At 29.0% G+C, this 23,864-nt stretch overlaps 1 protein-coding gene across 1 annotated transcript in view; it reads right to left on the bottom strand.

Moving 5' to 3' along the window:
- LOC128390537 (uncharacterized) overlaps positions 1–23,605 on the bottom strand; it is a 39,277-nt gene extending 15,672 nt beyond the window's left edge. The window contains exons 1-6 of the mRNA XM_053350273.1: positions 22,535–23,605; positions 22,124–22,254; positions 21,443–21,803; positions 19,861–19,976; positions 19,449–19,791; positions 4,476–4,537 (exon numbers count right to left, since the gene is read on the bottom strand). Of these exons, the coding sequence (XP_053206248.1) occupies positions 4,476–4,537; positions 19,449–19,791; positions 19,861–19,976; positions 21,443–21,803; positions 22,124–22,254; positions 22,535–22,637 (1,116 nt within the window). The 5' untranslated portion in view covers positions 22,638–23,605. The remainder of the gene's footprint in view (positions 1–4,475; positions 4,538–19,448; positions 19,792–19,860; positions 19,977–21,442; positions 21,804–22,123; positions 22,255–22,534) is intronic.
- Between the last annotated feature and the right edge of the window lie 259 nt (positions 23,606–23,864).

The raw sequence follows: 23,864 nt of genomic DNA, 5'->3' as shown, positions 1-23,864 counted from the left end.
CGTGAACGAACCAATTTTTTCCAATTCTTTATCATGATAAAGATTTTCAGGAGCTTTTACCATTTTGAAGATTCTCGTTGATCTATCTTCAACTGGAATATTAGAATTTAAGTTCTCTTTTTCAATTTTCTTTTCTTCAAGAAAAGTTTTCTTCTTTTTAGGAGAAGAAGGGCGACAATCCATGATTCGATTACTTTCATCGATAGTGCAAACACGAACATCAAATTCAGCACTAAATGATTGTCCATCAGGTGTATCTTTCACAGATACATTATAAGATTCTCCATCTGAATCCATATTCGTATAAAACGAATGTAAAAAGGGACAACCAAAAATAATTTTGGTCTCAAAATTTTCCACGACTTGAACCTTTAAGATTCGGACATCTTCAATTTTCGGGTGTTTAACCAAAAGGAAACAATAACCAATTGACCGAATAATTGAACCAGGGACAATACCTGCCAAAGGTTTATTGTCTTCGATTACATCAGCTCCAAGAGATTTTGCCAAATCAAAATCTATTACCGACAATGAGGCGCCAGTGTCTGCAAGGACCATTCCTCGTTTTACCAAAGTTTTGTCTGATTTTCGTAATCGTACCTTAATTAAAGGCATTTCTTCAATCATATCATCATCAAGTCTAGTCAGGACTTCTTCTTTCTTGTCACGAAAGAAATGATAAAGTATTTTTGCTTCAGTAGCAATTTTTACCGGTGCTTCATCGGGTGAAGGCTTAACAGTGGTTGTTGGTCTTGAAGACCTTGGCTTATCACACTCATTCGCGTAATGACCTTTATTACCACACTTAACACAAGTAACGTCTTTTCTATCTCTTCTCTTTGGATAGATTTTGTTTTCAGATGATTCATCAGAAGACTTTTGAAGTTTAGTCTTCATTTTCATCTTTTCTTTGCATCCTTTTCTTTTGTTGCAAGACTTTCATAATAATAGGTGAGCAAAAGTTCATTTACGTCTTCTAAGCTTTTGTTAGCTCTTTGATGAAAAACCTTTTGTTTTATATTGTCTGGTAAATGATTCAAGACAAAAATCAAAAAGTTTCTTTAGAAACATTACCTTGGCTTTTATAAACCAATTCACGCATTTTAGATATGAAATCTTCAGGGGACATTCAAACTTATATTGATAAGACATCAGCTTATGAAGAGCATTGGATCTTGAAGGGTCCTTGAACCTTTTCAGAGCCATCAGATACTCTCGATAGTCTTGGATGTTTTTATCCACCATTTCAGAAATGTGTAGAATTTGATGAGCAAATCCTCTTTTTAGACAACGAAGTCTAATCTCATCATCTACGGGTTCCAAATCCAAAAGCCTTTCTGCTTGAGTTACCCACTCATGAGGATCATCTCCTTTCTTAAAGACAGGAATCGATGGATCTTGTAGCAGAATTCGTAAAGGTTGGTTACCTAAAGTATTAGGTAAAACCATGTTTGAGCTTACGCTCGGGGCGACAACAGGGGAACAAGAACGTGTTTCCCTTTGAGGGACAGTAACTGTTTCAACAACAGTACTCACCTCTGGCCTTTCATCTTCATGAGATTCAGGCTGGTCATCTTCATCACTTGCTTTCATTTCCTGGAGTAATTGAATGAGCAACTTCTTGGTACCTTGTCCTAAAGACAAACCTTGAATATCGGCTGCTTCTAACGCCATGAAAGCATCGAGGGTCCTTCCAGACTCTCTTAAAATAGAATGAATCTCATTTTCTGAGAGTTTCAATTCTCTTAATTTGGTTAACCAGAAGGGTGGGACTTTGTCCACCACTTCCTAACAAATTTCGTCCATATCATCTTCCGATATTTCAATGGAATCCAAATATAAATTATTCCTTACGGCCTCTCTGAATTTCTTATCGACGAAAGTTGAAACAGGAACAACGACTTTCCAAAAGCCTAAACAAAGTTCCGCAGATGCTATGGAAATTTCAGCAATGGGTTTATTTCTTTCACCAATTGGAAGATGATCCAATTCATTTGGTATCTCTGAAAGATTAACGGTTTTCTTCCGTCTAACAACTCTAGCTTTTCCTCGCGGCATCATAAACAAAGCACTTTCACGCCAAATATAAGAAGAGATAAATAATTTATCGATTCACAATATACGAAAGTATAGTTAGAGTTAATCACACCAAGAACACTAGGCAAATCCTGCCTGGGTCGCCAAATATGAAGGAATTTCTATAAGAACGGGTCTTATATTTAAAATATAAAAAAAAGGAGCTCTATCCCGAGACTTTCGAAAGAGAGACTCTGAACAGTAATACAACGGAAGGTTGAAACCGAAAGAGAAGAAGCTATCACCTTCACTTGATATTAAAATTCGATCTAGGATTTGACTCGTGTTAGATGTAACTAATTAACTGGTTAAATGGACTTAAAGATGAAAGTCTTTCGACTTAACTGAGTTAACAAAGAGATTACAATTGTTCATCAAGAATGAAACTGAATTTTTATTGTAATGAAAAGAGAACTTTAAAACATAGATGTTAATCTAATGAAAGTAAAAAGTTAACTAATCTTAAAGATTAAAGATTAATGATAATGGTAACTGTGGTTACCATGGTAACTGAACACAATGGTTCTTATCAAAAGAAAGATTAAATATTGACCATAAGATCATCTTGAAGATGTATCAAAGGTTTACAAAAGTAGCTTTTAGAAGCATAGATAAAATGATTAATTAAATCAAATAAAGATAAATGAAAAAGGTTTACATAATTTTAAAGATTGAAAATCAAATGAAATTAATGAAAGTTAATTATTAAAAAAGAATAGATTGAAAATCTATTCGGGAGATATTCTTAAAGAATAGGCAGAGAAAAGCTGAGGGAGTCAGAATTTCTACCCTACACAATTAATTACATGACAAGTTAATGAATAGTTTACCATGAGAGTTAAAATGAATACATGGGATTCATTCAACTAGGGGAAAGTTTTTTTCTTCAAATTTTTAAGAAAAAAAATGTTAATTCATTGATTCGGTTTATGACTGATTATCTAAATTATTTTTTATTCATTTGCTTTATCTGGACTAAAATTGAATGTGAATTAAGATTCAAGGTTTGGAATCATCACCCTGAAGGGTTAATAATATTAATGGTATCCAAAAGGAAGCTATTTTTATTTTCTGTGTCAATTGGTTGACAGAAAAATTTTTTTTAAAGTTACATGAAAATATTGTATAATCAGAATTCATTTGAAACTGAAATAAATTTTTATTGTTTACTCGTCATTAACACTATTACCTGTTGTTATATAATTGTGACAATTTAAAACTGATTGCTGCACAAAAGACCTGAAAATGAATTCAGCTGAGACCTTTGATAGTAATTTATTATTTCATCGCTTTTTTGCAATTCTAGAGCAAAGGAAAACTTTCATTATCATGAAGAGAGAGAGAGAGAGAGAGAGAGAGAGAGAGAGAGAAATATCCTTACCTTCAGGGACTTTGTATCCACAAAATTATCTTATCAACTGAATATTGTCTCTAATTCATCTTATATTTTCAACAGGTTACACAAGAAAAACAGATAATTCATATTCTGAGTGTATGAATATTGAGCTTAACTAAATGAATAAAATTCATACTCTATTTATAGAGACTGAATACCCTGCTACTATTACTATGCATGCGAATACATTAGACATTATGATTGTGGAAATTTTTCTATTCTGTATAAAGATGAAAAATATTACAAGATAGAGTCGAAAGGTAAATAATTTCTTTCCAATGAATTCTAATCATTACATGAGTGAATGTCGATAAGATTAATGAGTAAGCTCTCAAATGCTCTAGTGACTGGAGAAAACATTTCTCTCAAAAATGAGAACTAAACTGAGATTTTTTAACATTCTCTTATTATTATTCTTTTTTCCATATTTATATTTGTAAACATAAGAAGATGAAAATACAATGTTCAAGATACGAAAAAGAAACAAGCTCGAATATAAAAAATTCGAACAAAAAGAAAAAGAAAATACAAAATTATCTAAGTATTTCCATCTATTATGATATAAAATCTCTGGTAAATAATGTTTACTAAGACAAAGATTTTGGTTCAGCCTTTTCCCCCCAAAATGCTGAGATGTGAGCTTCATGGTTATCAACAGTTCTGCTGAATTTACATGAACCAATAAATTGTAACTTGTTGGTGCTTTTTATATTTCTTCATTTCTCTGCTGCACAAAAATGTTGCTATTGGAACTTAAATTCATAACATTTTAGGTGAAAATAAGTATGAAAATGAATTTCAATTGTTACTTGGAACTTTTCAGAAACAGAATTTCGATTCATATCGATTTCCTATCAATATCTTTCAATATCTATTCTTAGCTACTAAAGTTAAACTTGGAAAATGTTGAGATATTCATAACAATTTGATTCCAAAGAGTGACATGAAATTCAGAATCCAATTTAAAGGTTATCATGAAACACGAATGAATAAATCTACTTACCATATGATCAGGTCGATCTTGGATTAAATTTAATTCCTTTGGAACAATTAACTTTGTTGGAACTATTTAAATTGGAAGAAAAGCGATTAATAGAATAACAAATCAATAAGAGTCATCAAATTTTCTCAATTGAATCAATCACCTAATCGCCCAATTGAATTTCTCAATCACAATGTTCCTTGAGATTAACATGATGATTGACAGTTTGAAATTATTTCTTTCTCATTCACTTTTATCAATCCAATTGAATTTTATCCTGATTTTTTTTTCTTGAAACAATTTCCCTCAGTTCCTATTTCATTTTCACATATCAAGTATCATGGCAACTAAATAATTGATCAAACATCATGTTATTTTTCATTGTGTATTCTCCCCTTTAGCAGGGTAAAAAGCTCATGTTGATTGATATTATTATCATGATTCAGTAATAATAATATTTTCATTGGAAAACATGATGAACATCGAGTAAGAATGTCATCAATTGAGAAAAAGTAAAGAAAAGTTCTGACAAGTTTATTGAAATTATTTTCTCATGAAATTATTGACACTTTCATACATGATATTGTTTTTTTTTGCCAGAACAATTTTTCAATGTCGAACAAAAAAGTTCTGAATTCAGTGTTTCATTCAATTTAATCTGTCAACTTGAACTGATACAATATCTTTTTCCTCAATTTCTCTTGGTGATTTTTATCGTTCTTTTGTTCATGGTGAATGTTGATTAACATGAAAATCTTAACGGTTTATAATTAATAATGACAAGAAATAAATATTCAGATTTCTAGAGAAATTCAGAATTAAGTGGAAAAAGATAATCAATTGAGTTGAATTGATAAACTCTTATGAAAGAACATCAACTGAGTCGATGATCATGAAAGTCTAGATGAAAATTTCATGGAAAAACTTCAAAGTCTATGAATATAAATTCATGCTCAGATTATTAATTTCGTTCTGGTCCCAACTGATTATCGATTCTGTTGTTGTTAATATCATAAATCAACAAGTTTTTTGGCTAAAAATTAACTAATCACTTTGAGATAAATGGAAAAAAAATCTCATGCAATTAATCAAATTGATTAACTCAACAATTAACTATTCCAATCACCCATGAAAAGGGTATCACTAGGATATTCTCACCCTGAAGTTACGAGTTGAGAAAAGAAAATGAAAATATTTTCATTGGATGAATCTGATTGTTTGCTTGGAGAAGAATAGAAAATTTCCTATTCCATGTTATTTAAATTACTCAGCTAATTATCGGAGCATTTCTGTTATTTAATATTTTCGCTCAGACCAACTTGATTCATAATCATGATGATAATAAAATATATCAATAGTTTCCCAGGTAACATGAAACAAAATTATTATTTTGATAAATATCAAATTTCATCCATTGTGCTCATCATGTTCATGTTTTTACCTTTATAATAGTTTAACAATAACCGATGATAACATGATGATGATAAATGATGAGGAATAATTTTTGTCTTTTCCTCCAAGTATAAACCTCGTTCTTACCTGTGGAAATATATTTGGAATTAGAGAGCAAGAGAGAGAGAAAGAGAGATATTCATTATCGAATCATAATTCTACACTGGATAGAATCATCTTTTCATTTTCTACAGAATTGAAATATTTCTTCAATTTCGCAATGTGAAACTTTTCTCAAATTCTCTCAGAGTATTTTGATATTATTCTGTACAAAAAAAAGCAAAGGAAAAGAAGAGGTAGAAAATATTTTACCAAAATTCTGATAAAATTCTCCATTCTTATCAAGGAAAATATTCTCGATGTTATTTTCATTAAGTTAATGGGATTTAAATGAAATTCGAGACTCATGGTAAATCATGGATTTTTATGTATAACGAAGATTCTGATGATGATGATACACTGAATTTTCACCAGCAAGAGAATCTTTTCAGATCATTTGATTGTTTCTTTTTCTCATTATATTTTTTGTTCCATCTTCATGGTTGATTCTGATTCTCATTTTTAGAATTGAAAGATTGATAAGTTACGAAAAATTTTGGATCAAATTGATTTGGAAAAATTTTCATGTATGAATTTCAGAATGATATCAATTTGTAGATATATAAATCACATTTTGTTTCATGTTACCAATTTGAATTAAATTCAATTGATAGAATAAACTTTTTTCCTTCTTCTCTTCAACATTTTAATCTAATAAATTAATCACTTTTTTTCCAATCCAATGGGCCAACCATTAAATCAGATTAATAATCATTAAAATCCATGATATTACAATGATAAAGATTACCTTTAATACCTGTAATCCATAATAGATTAATATCTTAACCAAGGTAACCAGAAAGAGATAATTTTAATATCTACAATTCTACCAATGCTAAAGAAAATGTTACAAGTTGAAGTTAATTAAATCGAAAATGATACAATTTGATTATCATAATAATAACTAGAGACAGAATTGAAATGAAGTGATAATTTGCTTCTGAATGTATTAACCTTTGATGAAATTGTGTAAATATTGTAACATTTGACTGAGAAAATGATGTGATAATAATATCATCCTTTCAATGGGAAGATCATGTATCATTTATATATCATTGTTATGATAATTTCAATCAATTAAATCGTTGAAATTGAATTTGGAAAAAAACGAGAACGAAAATCAATCGAAACTGATTAACATAAGTCTCGATTATTCTGATTGTAATAATTAAGTGTCAATTATAAGTAAATAATATGGTCACATTATGTTGTATGTTGGTGGACAATTGGGTCAGTTTATATTGTTTCGAAAATTAAAAAGTCGATCTGAACATTTTACTACTTTCGAGCAGTGATAATTATTAGCATTCTCATTCTAATATGTAATTTGTATTGAGAAAAATGTTACGTTCTCATTGATTGATCAATTGTAAAGATTTTGAGGTTCGAATCTAATATTTTTCTCTGATTTAACATTTACAATGGTAAATGAATGTTACCTTTTGTAATCGTTCATTGAAATATCCACCTTTTTGTATAGATATATGAGTGAACATTTGATTCAGTTTCTTATGAATCCTCATGAGATTATACAGATTATACTGGATAACGGTTCATTAGGAGCCAATTTATTTTGACAATTTTATCTTTTACTTTTACTATTTTTTTTTTCTTCTTCATCTTCTTGATGACAAAAAAAAACAAGGATGACAACATAAGATAATGTTGCAGATTGAACAAAAATCAATAGAAACTCAGTAAAAGATGAAGATATAATCACATTGATGATGGTAAAATAATCAGTTGAAATGATGATGAACCAGAAAAGTGTTTAAATGATAAAATGTAATATTTATCCTCAGGGAGTCAATGAAAAGTCCAGGGAAAAATAGGAATCAATTCAATCTAATATAAAATTCAATGAGAATTAAATTAAGATACTTTGATCAATATTGAATTAATCAATTTAATCTCGCTACTACAGTTACTGTACTAATTGTATTAGTACAGTTAATTAATACAATCAATTTGGTATATGTACCAAATATAATCAATTGAACAATATCTTTAAACCTAAATCAAAGTGATCCAATTTTAACTGAAAAACTAAATTGTCACATTGATTAAGTTACTTTTGATTTTATCATTTTCTTGACATTCAATTTGATTATGTTTCATTTAAATTAAACAATCAAATGATGATTAATTTTTAGGATCAACAATTACAATTACATTTATGTTAGCGATGATACAATCGTAATCTAATTGTTGATTGTAAATATTATACAAGAGTTTAATCAATTACATTTAATCAATAGATTAGAAAACAAGAAATGATTTAGATGATCAAGTTTTTGGTTAGATTATTAATCTGAATGTATTATTAAGATTATCTTGTAAATGATCAACTAATTGTACGATATGAAAATATCAGATTCAAGGGTTTTAATTATCTTGAAAATGTAGCATTATGATAATACATGATTACCATTATGTTTATGGATTATTATTGGCAGTTAATTATCATATTTGAAGTTGTTGTTGGTTAATAAGATGATAATAAATCAACAGAAGACAAATAATCAAACTAATAATCATGGTGATATGATGATGATGATAATCTGTTGATCGGTATATTAAAATGAGAAAACAAATAACAGATAAAATGATGAACATGATGATTGTTATCATGGTTGCAATGTTAATCTTTTCTCATGATGGAAACATGAAAGTCACACAGAATTGGGGTGAGAGAGAGAGAGAGATGAGTTATAATGATGTAGAAAATGAAAATAATTCTGATATATGTAAATATGAATCAATTCTTATAGATGGAAACTTCATCTTCATCTTCATCTTTTTCTTTTTTTCTCCAAGTTGAGCTAATGAAAAGAGAAAAGGTAAATTGTTCCAATTCTAATTAGCTGATTTTCTGGAGAAGAAGAATAAGAAAAGGTTAAATGGGAAGAGAAAGTAGAACATTTCTGCTTTAAGAGTGGAAGAAATTCTTTAAGAAGCTCAAATGGATGCGGAGAATAGAGTGAGTGAGTGAGAGAGAGAGAGAGAGATAGGGTTAAAGTACCAAAGAAAAAAATATTCGAAAAGAAAAGGTAAATGTTGAAGATGACAGAAAATGCGACAATCATGAGAGAAAATAAGGAAAAGAAACCTTGTCACAATTTACTATTCTTTTTACCTGATAAAGAGCATTTCATAGGTTTCATATTCATATTGTTTTCTTTGTTCAGAATAGAAGTGAAAAAATTATTCGAAAAGAAATTATTTTTTTCTCTTCCTACATTATCATTTACTCTCTTACACTATTGAGCCTCTTATAATACCTTTTATCATGAATTCAATTCTCTCTCTCTCTCTCTCTCAACTTTTTCTCTTCTTCTTATTTCTCATTGAAACTCCCTCACTTTTTCCTTCACTTATAATACATTTAAATTTATTTCTTATTGAAATCAATTCATTGCACCGATAAATTCCCATGTTACATGTTAAACTATCCAAAAGAAATCTGATAACCTCTGGAAGGAAAAAAACTATAATTAGCTTGAAAGAATCGCCATTAACTTGACTTTTCTTTCCAATACCTGAAAGATTATCTTATTTTATCATAATTTACATGCAACTTTATGATACAATTTAACTGAAATCAAGTTACACTAATTGTATTATCAGATTGACCCTCACCTTTAATGATAATATTACATTTTCATTACATGAAATTTGATTTGTTTTCATTGATGAAAATACAACTCAACCTACAATCAAACAATCATTTACAATTTCAACCATATTGATATTAGTCAAGACATAATTGGAAATTTAATCATTATTTTTACAGTTAATTAACTGTATAATCCTCAGTTAAACTTATCATTACCCTAACAATTAGCCTTTGCTTAAAATATCCTAATTGTTTGCAATTCAATTTGCAACAGATCAACAAAAGCAAATTTATTTCAAGAATACGATAATTGAGCATAATTAGTGTTCATTTTGGTTCATAACTGCGAGGAAAGTTTAATATTGGATTTAATTGTAACAATTAGACTTGATTAACCGATGAATAGATTTAAATTGCAAAGAGAAACTTTTTTCCCGCCTCTATATATTTTTCCTCTTTTATATTAAATCAACAGTTGATTTTCTGATGGTCAACTGATTAAATTGAATAAATAATTGGAAAATGTTGATTTAATGTCGAGTTTAAATTGAATACGATTTAATTAAACAGCACAGGATTTGTATCAGTTGATCAAATTATGTGGGTATTTAAGTAATTGGGAGACAAGGAAAACATCAATAGATTCAATTTGTGAATCAGATTGTTAATTAGATACTAATTATATGGTTTTCCATGTGATAAAATTGTAACAATTAACTCAGTTGAGTGAGTTAACATATCACAAGAATCGGTGATTTATTAATAACAGTTAAACCTGAAGTTTTTTATTTTGCTAATCAACAATAGAGAGAAATCAAATGATAGTTTTTTTTGTCCTAGAATTCAATTGATTCAATGAAACATAAGAACGAGAAAAATCTTGATAACAATCAATGAGTCACATAAACAATCAAGAAAATATTAGAATGGACAATGGGCAGAGAGAGAGAGAGAGAGAGAGAAATTGATTATCGAAATAAAAAAATCGAATGATAATAAGAACGAGAATATAAAAACTTTACTGATCATTTTCATCTTCTCATTGGATAAGCTCAATGATTCTGATGAAAGAATCTCCATTCAGTGTCACTTCATCTTGTTTCGATCATCAAGAAACTCACCTTACCCTTTTTTCACCTCAATCATGAGAAATTATCTAACAAGAGAATAAAAAAATTATATAAACTCGACATTCTCATTGTATTTTGAGTGCTCACTCCAAAGAGATAATTGCATTTACACCTTAACTGTTAGGATCTTTATCCACTTTTCTTCATAAAGAAAATAATAATAATTCCTCTTCCACTTTTCATCATTCTCTCTCTTCAATGTGTCTCTCTTTCAGAGCTATTCCAATCCAATAGATCCTTTAACAATGCTTTTTATTACACTAAGATGGTAATATCTTTTTCTCCTCTATGGTTTTATTCACAATTCTGAGTTAGAACGAGAGAGAAGTGAAAAAAAAGTTATACAGATATATTTCATTCCATGAATTCACCATGTGAATACCTTTTCACCTTTTCTTTTCAGTTCTTGTTAACCTGATTCTCACTTTGATGTAATGATGATAATAACATCAATGATACTGTAACTATTTGTTTGTACACTTTTGTTGATCCATCTTCAACTATTTTCCTCATCATTGTTACCTGAGTATAAAAAATGATGAAAGGTAAATATGTATTCACATTGTTTCAATTCAACTCAATCCATGATAACTCATCTTGAGTAGGAAAACTTGAGCTGAGAAAAAAAAGTAAAATAAAACAATGAAAGAGAAAAAGAAAGAAAGAAAGAAAGAGAGAGAGAGAAGTTTCAAAATTTTTCAATCAATTTACGATAAACAGAAATGAAATATTGTTCATGGTAATACTTTGATACTCACTTTTATCATGGTTCATGATTAAATCTGATGAACAGCTAAAAAAAATCATTTTCACTGGAAACACTTTTCATCTCATATAATCATGACAAATAAAGATCAACATGAAAGAATAAAAAAAAAGACTCAAAATGTTTTCATTTTATCAATGAGAGAGTAAAGATTCGGGGAATGGGATGAATGGATTTCATGATCACCAAAACTTTGGAGAGAGAACTTGATTATATACATAAAGTGATAATAATTCATTCATATATATATTATATTTATGTATTATAATGATAATGATGGAGATGGAAATTAGATTCTGTCAAGTTTTTGTGGATTGAATCAAATTTACACTCGAATCTCATAAGTCAATGCTGGGAGGCTTTGATTAGTTTACAGTTACTTCTAATTGCTTCCTTGATGCCTCCAAGGAGTTTATCATCACCATCATCATCTTCTTCTTCATCATTCTATTTGCATTAGCTTTTTTCTTTTTCTCTTCCATCATGATTGCTTGTCTATCCTTTTATCTTTTCCCAGATTACCGTTATAATCATCATCTCTTCAATCGATCTTTCTCTCAGAATTCTCATCATCAGCATCATCTCTCTCTCTCTCTTTCTAGAAAAAGGAATTTCTTTCATCAAACTTTTCGTTACACGTGAATTCCCCCTGAATCCATCCTACCAAATAACATAAGTTCTCAATCATCTTACTCATCATCACCATGAAATCGTCAACTGTTGATTATATATACTCGAGTTCATCGATAATATAAATCAGTTGAAAAATCTTCACTAAATTCATATAATCCAGATACTTTTCAGATAATGAGAGAAAGATCATTTAATTGATACTTCAGCTGATTATCATGGAATTAATGTTTTTTATTCTCCCAGAATTAGAGCATTATCTTTGAATTATCAATACCATGAATACCTTATCTAATCAACAAATTGTTTCCCAATCAAATTGCCTGAAAAAAAAAATTATTACAAACTGATTTGCTGCTAATTCATTTAAATGTGATCCATTAAATCAACATCTTACTCTGATAATGATCCATATTAACCATTACCAAGATCAATAGTCATTATCATGATCAGGGTGATAAGTGGTTGAGATTAAGTTTGTTGCTGTGTTTTTTTCATAAAACAAGCAAATTTTTGATAAATCACGTGACTGCCTCAGGCTGTTTAATCCAGATTATATGATTATGAAAAATTATTTCAGATCTAATGAAAGAAACATGATATCAAATCTCATGAATTCTGGAAAGAAACAAAAACTTTCTCAACAGATTAATGTCAGCAAAAAGTTTAATGAATCAAAATAAGCAGGGGAGCATTATCATTGTTTTGAAATGATAATTATTGACAGAACTTGATTCATGGTTCCTGAAGATAACTATGAACTCTACATGTGACTCTAGCAATAAAAGAATGATTAAAAGGTTGAATAATATTCTGTCTGATCAAAAATTCAGTTCAATTTAAATTTAGAGGCAGAAAAAAATGAGAGAGATAATCAAAAGTATATATTGCAAATTTGAATTTCATGTAAAAATACAATAATTAAATTGATACTTAAATGTTGAAATGAGATTGAAATTTTGATGAGTAACACGAGATGAGGATGAAAAATTGTCATTCAAATGGATTCATAATGATCATGATTAAATATTAATAAATCACCAAGTAAATATAATACATGATGAACCTGAAATGTTGTTATGTTTTTTTTTGGTTCGAGATATCATATTGTCGATAAGTTCTCATGATAATAATTTGCTTTTTTTTCTTTCACCATGAAATCAGGAAGAGAAGCAAAAATCCATTAACAATTTTCATCATGAAATTTAAGCAAATAACTGAGTAGATGGACAGATAAAAGATATGATAACCTTTTGGCACCTTTTGAAATCATGATCATGAAGAGCCAGAGAGAGAGAGAGAGAGAGAGAGAGAGAGAGAGAGAGAGAGAGAGAGTGAAATGAATTCTCATGATTTCAAGAGAGTCCGAAAAATCCTCATGAGAATAATTCATTTTTACTTCTAATTCATAGTGACTACTGTCCATCGATAGACGAATCAATCAGAATAATCTGTATGAGAGAGAGAGAGGAATCAAAATCACATTAATAATAATGATCAAGATGATCAACTGCACTCTAATGCTTTTAAAAAGATATCATGAAAATACTGATGAAGATGAAAAAAAAAGTCTGATGATATTTTTATCGTCATTTTGAAATTTCAAAATAATCATATTCCTGATTGAGTTGGTTAAACTGTGTTGATTAAATTAAAAAATTACTCCAAACCATTAAAAATAGTGAATGAGTAAAAAAAAGGTAAGAGCACTAATATTAAAACATCAACAATTAAAATTCAATTTTTTAATTGTCAGTGTAATCATTTACTCTTGATTCTTGATTTTTTCATCTTCTCATCTCATCCCATGTAACTAAATGGCTCAACAGGATGAGACTATTTGCTTAATAAAGAAAAATGAATGAGAGAGATGAAAAAAGTTCTCCCTGTTAAAAGCAAATTAGATTACATGGTAAATGAAGTACAGTTAAGTTCAATTCGATTCAATTTGTTACAAAAATTCAGCGGGAGATGAAAAGAGAGAGAGAGAGAGAGAGAGAAATGAATCAACATTGATGAAGAGACTGAGGGAGAAAAGATAAAGATTAGGATGAGAAAATTATGAATTATGAAGTTGCAAGATACATTTTGTTATACTAAATGTAATGAACACTTGAAACTCTGCAAAGTGGTAATGGAAGATTAAACCTTTTACCTGGAAACTCAGAATTTCCCCTGTCAAAATTATTCGTCATCATCATGATTCTCATCTATTTTTTTTTCTTCATTCATTGACATCTCTTGTAACGATTTTCCTCTTTCATCATCTTCTTCTTCATTCTAATTCTACTTCTCAAAATTCATCACTTCTTATCCTCATGTTTCTTGCTCATCATCATCTTCTCACCATCGTTTTAATCATTGTCTTCATTTATATTATATCCACTTATCGATTTATCCCTTCATGAGTTTTTGGAAAAAATTTCTCTCCAAAACTTAAACATCCTCCAAATGAACTTTCATTATCTTATTAAAGTGAAAGTTTTTTTCTTCTTCTTCTTTGATAATATTAGTAAACAAAAGAAAACCTTAATTATCAATTAAATTAACGTTAATTATTAAAAAAGATTATCATTAATTAATTGAAACAGTGAAAATCTGAAACTTGTTGATGGGGAAACAATAAAAGAGGGGAAAAAAAACTTTGCTCTCTTTTCCCATGAATTTACCTGAACTTAGCCAGCAGGAGATTTCAACTCACCAGCCTGAACTTATTGTTATCGTGATGCTCATGATGATAAGATAATTTAAAGGCTTAAATTCACTTCCTACTGAAAAACTACAGGGAGAAAATGAAGAATTCAACAGAAATAAAATGAACTAGGAATCCCATGCAAACAACATGATAGTATTTTAGTTTATACCTTTCGAGTACAATTTATCATTTTCATCTTCATTTTCCTCTGATTATCATCATATTACTTCAGAATATTCTGATACCTTTGCCAATTGCAAGTTGGGTGGGGAAAGTTCAATAAATTCTTAAGCTAACAGAAAACTCCAATAGATATATATTATTATATATCTACTAGTATTTACTCATCTTACCTTAACCTTATTTTGGATATCGTTATATACCCTAAGGGTATTGTGAGTATGAAGGGGAAAAACCAACAGATATAAATCAATATTTATCTCATTTTAAGATAAGGATAAATTTATATCTTCCTTTTTTTTCATCATCATTTCAGATTGAAGATAAACTCATTTGAATGTATCATGAGATATTACATTTAAATCTCATGGAAAAAAAATGAAAGAAATGATCAAATGAATCAAACAGAATTTCAATGATTTCCTTTTTCAGAATTTCCAGAGTTTTCATGGTTATATTTTCCTACCAAGGTGATTGTGCTATTGAATAGGGAGGTCAATATTTGAATAGAATTGAAGTTTGAATCATAACTTGCATCAGGTAATCATGAAAATCCGATGAACTTTTTCTCAGGTAAAACTTTATTTTCCAATCAAAAACTTTTCTCATTTTCGATTCTCTATTAGCTCTTTGAATCGATTCTGTGATTTCTTCCCCTTTCTCTGTATTTCATCTTGACATTTCTTCATGATAGTGATATTGAAATAATGATAATCTGACAGATAGAATGGAAATGAGATTAATCTGTTCCCTTGATTATGATTAGGAAAAAAACAAATCATGTTGATGATTAATTTTCCATGTAATAAGAATCATCTTATGTTGATATTGTATGTATATTCTTGCAATAGATTGAAAAATGATTTTCTCTTTCTTTCGTCTTGAGATTATCATGAGAAAATCTTATTAGAATGATGAGAAGAGAAAAAAAAGTAAAATAATACATGTATCTTTGGATTTAACGATAATCATCATAACCGTCATGCTTATCATCAGCAACGAAAAATGTTCATAAAAAGTTCTGGTTACATGCTAATAATTCCCACAAGATGCAAGGTTTTAGTGAAATATGAAAAAAGAGAACTAAAATGATAACTGAATGAATGATGAATAAAAGCAAAACAAACAGAAAAAGTTCTGATAATCAACAGGAAATCGAAAGCTGAGCTCAATTCCTATCACCGAAAAAAAATATGATCAACTTTTCTATTCGTATCTTTTATATGCTGATCATCATTTACACTAATTTATTGTCAACAGTCAATTGTTTCCCTCTAATTATCTAATATTTTATTAGAGATGAATTAATTTGTTCAGATCAATATGAGTTGGAGGTGATCTCATGAAAATATCGTAACTGTTAATAGCCTTTAAAACAGAGGATTAGCTAATAAAAAGGAATCTAGAAAAGTTTGATTACTTTGATTGTTATACAATCAAATTGTAATTTTGATTAACTTTTCTTTTTGATGGAAAAAAATAATTTTGATCAAATTACAAGTGTAGAGAGGGAGAGAAAACTGAAAACTGAAAACTCAGGTGAAAATGTATTGAACTTTTTGAGAAAGACAAAGAATGGGAAAAAGACAAGAGGAACAAGAAAAAGTTCTGAGAAAAAAAAACTTTGATTCTCAAGTAAATTCTAAGGGATGAAGATAAAGGGATTGATAAGTAATATACAATATTAAGTAAAAAAAGAGATGAAGAAGAGACTCAATTGTAAGAGTATGAACAAAGGTAGGTAGGTAGGTAATGGTGGGTGGAGGGAGAGATTTACTATCGAAAATCATCTGGGAACTGTCAGTCTCATTGATTGGGTTCTTTTAATATTAATAAACAAATAGAAGAAAAAAAATAATAGTTATCTTCAAATGCTACAAATTCATGTTACTTATTCCCATTGTATTCATTTGCTATTTTGTTGCTTGGGTAACAAACAGAATCAAACAACAGAATAGCATCTTCCTCATCTCTTCAATATCCATCTTATCCATCTTCCTCATCCTCCTAAATCTTAACGGTTTTTTCTTCTTCTTCTTCATCATCCAACCTCCATTCACTTTTTTTTACTCATCTCATTGTTGTTGCTTTACTTTAGACTTAATATATTGAAGGGATTAGGGTTACTCTTTGTTTTTCTTTCAATGAACTTGATTTACTTTATTCAGATTAAGGTTTATTTTCATTTTATCTTATCCCTTTTTTTCATCCAACAAACAAAACCTTAAACAATCTGATGGATAAGGAAACAAAATATCATCAATTTGTTATCGAAAAAGTTTTAAAAAGTTTCATTTTCATTTGATTTGAGCGGAAAATCTTGAATATTGCATGTGATTGAGAAAAGTTTCAAACTGGTAAGAATTATCTTCATTAGGAGATGTTATTGAAATTGTTAGAACTTTTTTTTTCTTCGTCAAATTAACAACAATTTAAATTTTTTATCTAAAACAAGTGAAACTGGAATTAGAGTTGAAATTGGGTTGGGAGGTAGAGGTTGAGGAGTTCAAGTGATCAAGATGAGGCAAAAAGGATAAAGATATTCAGCAATTGACTGTAAATCTCATGTAATGTTAATAAGAATCAGTTAATCTTGTTCATCTTTCACATTAGCTCAATTGAATTTGAACCTTGTTTCTAACTTTTTTTTTTCCTTCCTCATCAACTTTTCTCATGTAACTATGTTACTTTTTCATTCCAATTCAGTCTCATGAGACTAATTACAAGTTTACAATTTATTGGTAAAAACTTTTCTGATTCCTTCGTCTTTTTATCTGATATTTCATCCTGATCTTATCCAGATTACATGAGATTATAAGAGAAACAAGCTTAAAGTTTTCCAACTAAGAAATAGAGCAGAGAGAGAAAGAGAGAGAGAGAGAGTGAGAGAGTTAACTAAGTATTACGATTGATGATAATGATGATTATCATCATTTAAAAAGAGAGAAACTATTAAATCACTGAAATTAACTTATATTAACAAAACAATCAATTCTAATCACATGTTATCAACATTTTGTTATAGCTTTGTGGTTATCCATCTCATGATAATAGTTCTGAAAATTTATTATCAAATTGGAAGGAGGAAAAATAGTCTTTCACTTGATCCACAATAAGAAATGATAATAATAATAATCATCATGATAATTGATTCCAATGAGAATTGCGAAGATTTTTCTCTTCATCAATTAAGGTGAATAAAGTTTATTCTGCAAAAAAACGATAATTGGTTCAATTAGAATCAAATGTTGCAAATCTACTGATGATTCTTTATTTTAATTGTTACATTTTCTATCTAGAGATTTAGTGTGATGTTCATGATCCATGTTCATTATATGTAAATGAGTTTCATGAGAATGAAATAAAAAAAGAATTGGATGTACATCATGTTTCTCAAATTAGATAACAGATTTAAATCTAATTAGTCTGATTGATGAAAAGATTTTCAAGATTTTAATGTTTGATTTTTTTCTTTGTCTTTCTAATTATCGATAATAATAAATTACCATGAATATGAAAACCTTTTCGGGTGTTAATTAGGTTAAACTACTCTCATCATAAGCTCAGAACTCTCTCTCTTTTGTTTATCTCCTCTCATCAGAACTTTACAATTCCGACCAAACCACTTACCATGTCATCTTCAATATCTTTTCATATAATTATTATTATTCATTTTCTTCATCATCATGGATATTATTATTATCTCAACAAAAGAGATTGGCAACTGAAAAGTTTCAAGAGTCTCTCAGTCAAAATAACGGATTAAACTGCTAACGATTCAATAGTCCACTTGAGAGATAATATCATTTCCAGGGTAATATGATTAAGTATTATCATTATCATCATCACCATAATGATAATTAATCAATTTATCAACAATAATCTGCCAACAATCAGATTATTGATCATTCTCACAGAACCATTATTTCAATTTCTGCTTATTATTAACCATTCAACTAAATTAATAAGTAATAATCTCTCCTTCACAATTATCTATATAAACAGTTTCGTTTGATTGTTTAATCAAATAAGTTAATCAATACAATAATTAACCACTTGTTGAAATTGATTCAGTTTCAAACTTGTTGATTTACAAGTTGATCATTTCTCATATCGCCATCTAGTGAAGTCAATACAAAGTTCAAGTCAATTTGGTCACTAAATTGTGGTGACAATTAGCTAATCATTGAGATGATTTCATTCAGATTTCAATAATATAATTATCCGATAATTAGCTAAACATTTAGAATCTAATTAGATTCAATTCTTGATTTGTTTCTAAACTTTCAAGTCAATCGTTGTTGTATTAATTGCTACTCGATAATTGTATTGTTTTTGTCACGTTGATTGATTGATATTGATTTTCAACTGGTGATTAGGTTAATTGTTATTATGGAAAAAGTTATCGAATTGATTTTAAACTTACCCAAAGGTAATGAACTTAAAGTTTCCTCATGATTAACATTTTCATCGTCAGAACTTTCAACTCCATCTTGTGGTTCATCGGGTAAACTTTTAACTTTATCATCATTTAAATTTTTATCTAATTTCTTATCAATAGTATCACTTTTTTGATCATCATCTTCATTATCGGTTAATTGTTTTAATGATTCCGATTGAATCTGTTGCTGTTGATCATTAGTTAGCTGATCAATTGGATGATTAGAACCAGATTCATCAGGTACTGAAGCCCATGAGAGTAGATTGTCCGAGAAAATTGGTCGAGGATTAAAATCTGATGTAGATGATGAATCCTGAACAGGAGATAACTATTAACAATTAAGAAAATGATTAGCAAAGATAATTACTCATTTATAAGTAACCTAATTATCACTCACATAATCATTAGCTGCTAATTGAGATAAATAAACAGGTACATTGATTTCCAGTTGATTATCTTGATAAGCATTCCAAAGATTTGGATTATCTTGAAATTGATTAATCGGTAAATTATCTGGATTAAATCATCAGAGAATTAGAAGAGAAAGAGAAACATAAACAATTAGCTAAACAATATCATTATTAATCTGAGAATTCATGATTATTCAAATTATCAGAATTTGGAATCACCAATTCTCATCATCATTCAATTATTAATCATCATCAAGACCAGAAATCCATGTATCAATTATTATATCTCTCAAAGACTGAATAATTGATATCAATGAATATTCATCAACATTTATCGGTGATAATGGTAACAGTAATTATAATCAATTCTGATTATCTTTCCAAATATTAACCAATCAATGGTCTCTACCAATCAACTAACTCATCATTCAAGTTGTCAGATTTAATCATCAAATTTTATTGACAATTAATTTCTAATCAGTTCCATCTGGTGTTGTTCAGTGTAAATAATTAATATCATGAACTACATGGATGCTAAACTCAACTTTATTGATTTATTTACTTTCATTTTGTATTAACTTTTTTTTTCATATATTTATTATCATCACAACTAATAATTAATATGAAACTTAATATGTCAATATCAATGTGAAATATTCACCATGAATCTGAGTAGATACCATGATCCAGGTCTAAATTATTATCATTAGTCTAATTATCACCAATGGGAAACTTATGATTATCTAATGATAACAATAATAATAATTATCTACCCTCAAGATATTAATATTACAATAGTTTGTGTTGATTGCTGCTTATTATTACTCAATTATAAATACATCACAATTGTTCAGGTTCATGATGAAGATGCTACAAGCAGTTGAAATCATATTTAACTCTCGGTTATTATTAAGAAAATAAACAAAAAAGTTCATTTTTTTATCTTCAATCTCAAGTATTATTTTCAGATCTCAGAAACCAGAACTTTTTTTTTCACTCATCTTTCTGAATTAAGTCTCGGTTTTTGTTGACATTTTTTTCTTCCTCCTTCTAATTTACCTGAAAACCTAAGTGTCACTATTTACATAAAACCACAATTAACTTAATTACTATCGAGTTGCGAGATATTATCAATGATACCAAGGATTACACGATAATGGAAACCTATTGAAAAGGTGATTAGGTAAGTGACATGATTATTACCTAATATTTGGTTGACAATTAACAACCTAATTTGTACATAATAATATGATTAATATGGTAATTAAATTGATAATTAAATCTGATAACTAAATTGACTAATGTTTCCAGTGACCAAAGTACATGGAATCCGTTCAAAATTGATTCATTAATCGTTTCTACACTGAGATTATAATCTAAATTATCGTTGACATTTTTCATGGTAAAAAAAAACAAAGGTAACAACATGAATATAATAACTATCAGACCGTAATTGATTGTTAAGGTAACTATTAAATAATTGCATTACCATTAGATGATGATAATAATAATGATAGTGGGAGTAAAGTTCTGATAACATGTAACCATGACGATGAATAAAATACTTACCATTTTCATCCTTGTCCATTGTTCCCATAAGGAGAGGTTCATCTTTACCGTTATTTAAAGTCATCTCTTGAAAACGTGATGTTGATGAGGATTGTGGTGACATAAGTCGAGCCACATCTTCGAGAAGGCTTAAAAGTGGCCTGGATTCCGTTAAATCATCTACCGAACCCAAATCAGTGCCAGAGTCTCTCAGAGGTTCTTGGAGTTTAAAGTTATCACCATTAACTGAATCATCAAAGGAAAATCTTTCATCCTCATTGTTTTCCTTAGCATTATCCTCCATGGGAATCCATTGAATGACACCTTCGGTGTAACCAGGTCGAAGTGGATCTAAATCATTGTTCAATTGTATATCTTTTAGCTGATCAATGAAATACAAAAAAAAAACGATAACATTAGTAATACAATTTGTTATAATCGACGATGGCTTGATAGCTTAATGATTGGAAAATTGTTCAATCAATAGTTTAGGTTGAGAATTGATGATGTTCAGAAAATGTTACATAATAGAAAATGAGAAATGATTATCATGAGATTGTTGTTTCTCAGTCCAAAAATATCCTAATCTTTGAATAGGTTAAGCAACTTATCTCATTTAATATTATTGACGTTTTCCATTATTATTTATTAACCATTAAGATGATTTATTTCCATCACATGATATATTCATCAGATTCTTACCTCATTTGAATCAGGTTCATGGAAAAAATAAGTTGGTCCTGGTTTCTTGATATCGTAACGATGTTGACGATAAAAGCTCCAACGTCGTCCAGGTAATGACTGGTCATCTGAATCATCGAAATCTTGATTACCTGAGAGAGAGAAAAAAGAAGAAAAAAAATGAGAAAAGATAATAAACAATTAACAGAATAATCAATCAGATAAAATTCTGTTCATGTAGTAATCATATGGAGGAAAAATGAAACTGTCGCATCAATATAAAGGTGAGAATCATAAATTGTCAGGTAAGATATGATTCAGTGGATTAGTTGATTAGATGAAATTAATCCGGCTTCTTGTCGGTGATTGGGAAAATAGGTCAATATGTTGGTTAACCTTTAACCTTAAACTGTATCCAGAATGTCACCTTACCTAGTAAATGATCAGCATAACTTAAGGTTGCCAACAGGTAAATGTAGAGTAAAGGTAACCAAATAAGCCGAAAATGGAAACAAACATTTCGATGAGATTTCATTATGATGATTTTCACTTGGAAACAGTATGATGATGATGATGATGCTGGGGATTAAGGTGATTATGTTGATGACAATAGAGAGACAGAGTTGAAGATGAGGATGAGGATGAGGATGAAGGTGATGAAGGTTAAGTTGTTTGTGATGAGGGAAAAATTTTGTTAATATTAATTTCCTGTTGACCTGTGATATTTGACACAAATGCCACACTGTCAACAATCAGCTTGGTTAATCATTTGATTGTGTGATTTGTTTCCAATATCAGATCTTGTATCTTTACTCTTAATAATCTAATGATCGTTAGATAATCAATTTAATCACAATCAAAAAATATTCCACTGGAAGATTAAGATGAAGAAAAGTGAACAATAATAACAACAACAACAAAACTGATCAATTGTTATAAGCCAAAGATTACAATTAATAAACCAGAAAAGTGATTAACAATTAACACAGATAATGTTGATGATTAACTATCAGATTTAATTGCAAGCAATATGTAAACACAACAATTTATAATCAGATATATAATATAAAGGTAACCAGAAAATTTTTGGGTTGATTTTGATTTGAACAGTTTTAAAAGATTAACCAGATTATCAGGTAAACAATTTAGCCTTTGATTGGTTGTTTATTTATATTTATATGGTGACAATTAAAATAAATTGTGTATTCCAATGTTTGTTTATTTCACTTTATCTTTTGCTTATGGTCAACAATTAACCATGATGGTAAATATTGGTGAGCCGATGATTTGGTTAATCTCTGTCCGGTTGATTAGACAATTTTTTATCCAATGGATTATAAAGAAAGTAACAAAACTAAATCAAGTATTGTCAACCATGATTACAATTAAATAGATATAAAAATTAACTCCAATAAATAATAATAATAATAGTAACAGATGAATATGTTTGGATTATGGTGGAAAGAAGGAGAAGAGAAAAAAAAATGAGAATTGAGAATTTAGGAGACAGGGAATTTGATATTATGATTCTGTCTCTTTCTTTTCTTTCTTTCGTCTTGTTTATTTGGGAATAACATGAGAGAGAAAGGAAGAGAAGAAAGAGAAAGAGAAAGAGTAAAGTAAAATGGCTACCAGAATATTATCGATCCATGAAATGCGTAGGTTCGAATATTGGAATCATGAAAAGAGAGAAAGAAAATAGAACCGAATAACATTGGAAGACTTGTTTCTCTCTCTCTCTCTCTCTCTCTCTCTCTCTCAT

This window comes from Panonychus citri, unplaced genomic scaffold (genome assembly GCF_014898815.1).
Source record: "Panonychus citri isolate SS breed McGregor unplaced genomic scaffold, ASM1489881v1 Contig00122, whole genome shotgun sequence".
Classification (NCBI taxonomy): Eukaryota; Metazoa; Arthropoda; class Arachnida; order Trombidiformes; family Tetranychidae; genus Panonychus; species Panonychus citri.
The sequence above is the reverse complement of the archived record's forward strand: the minus strand, read 5'-3'. Positions and strand labels throughout refer to the sequence as shown.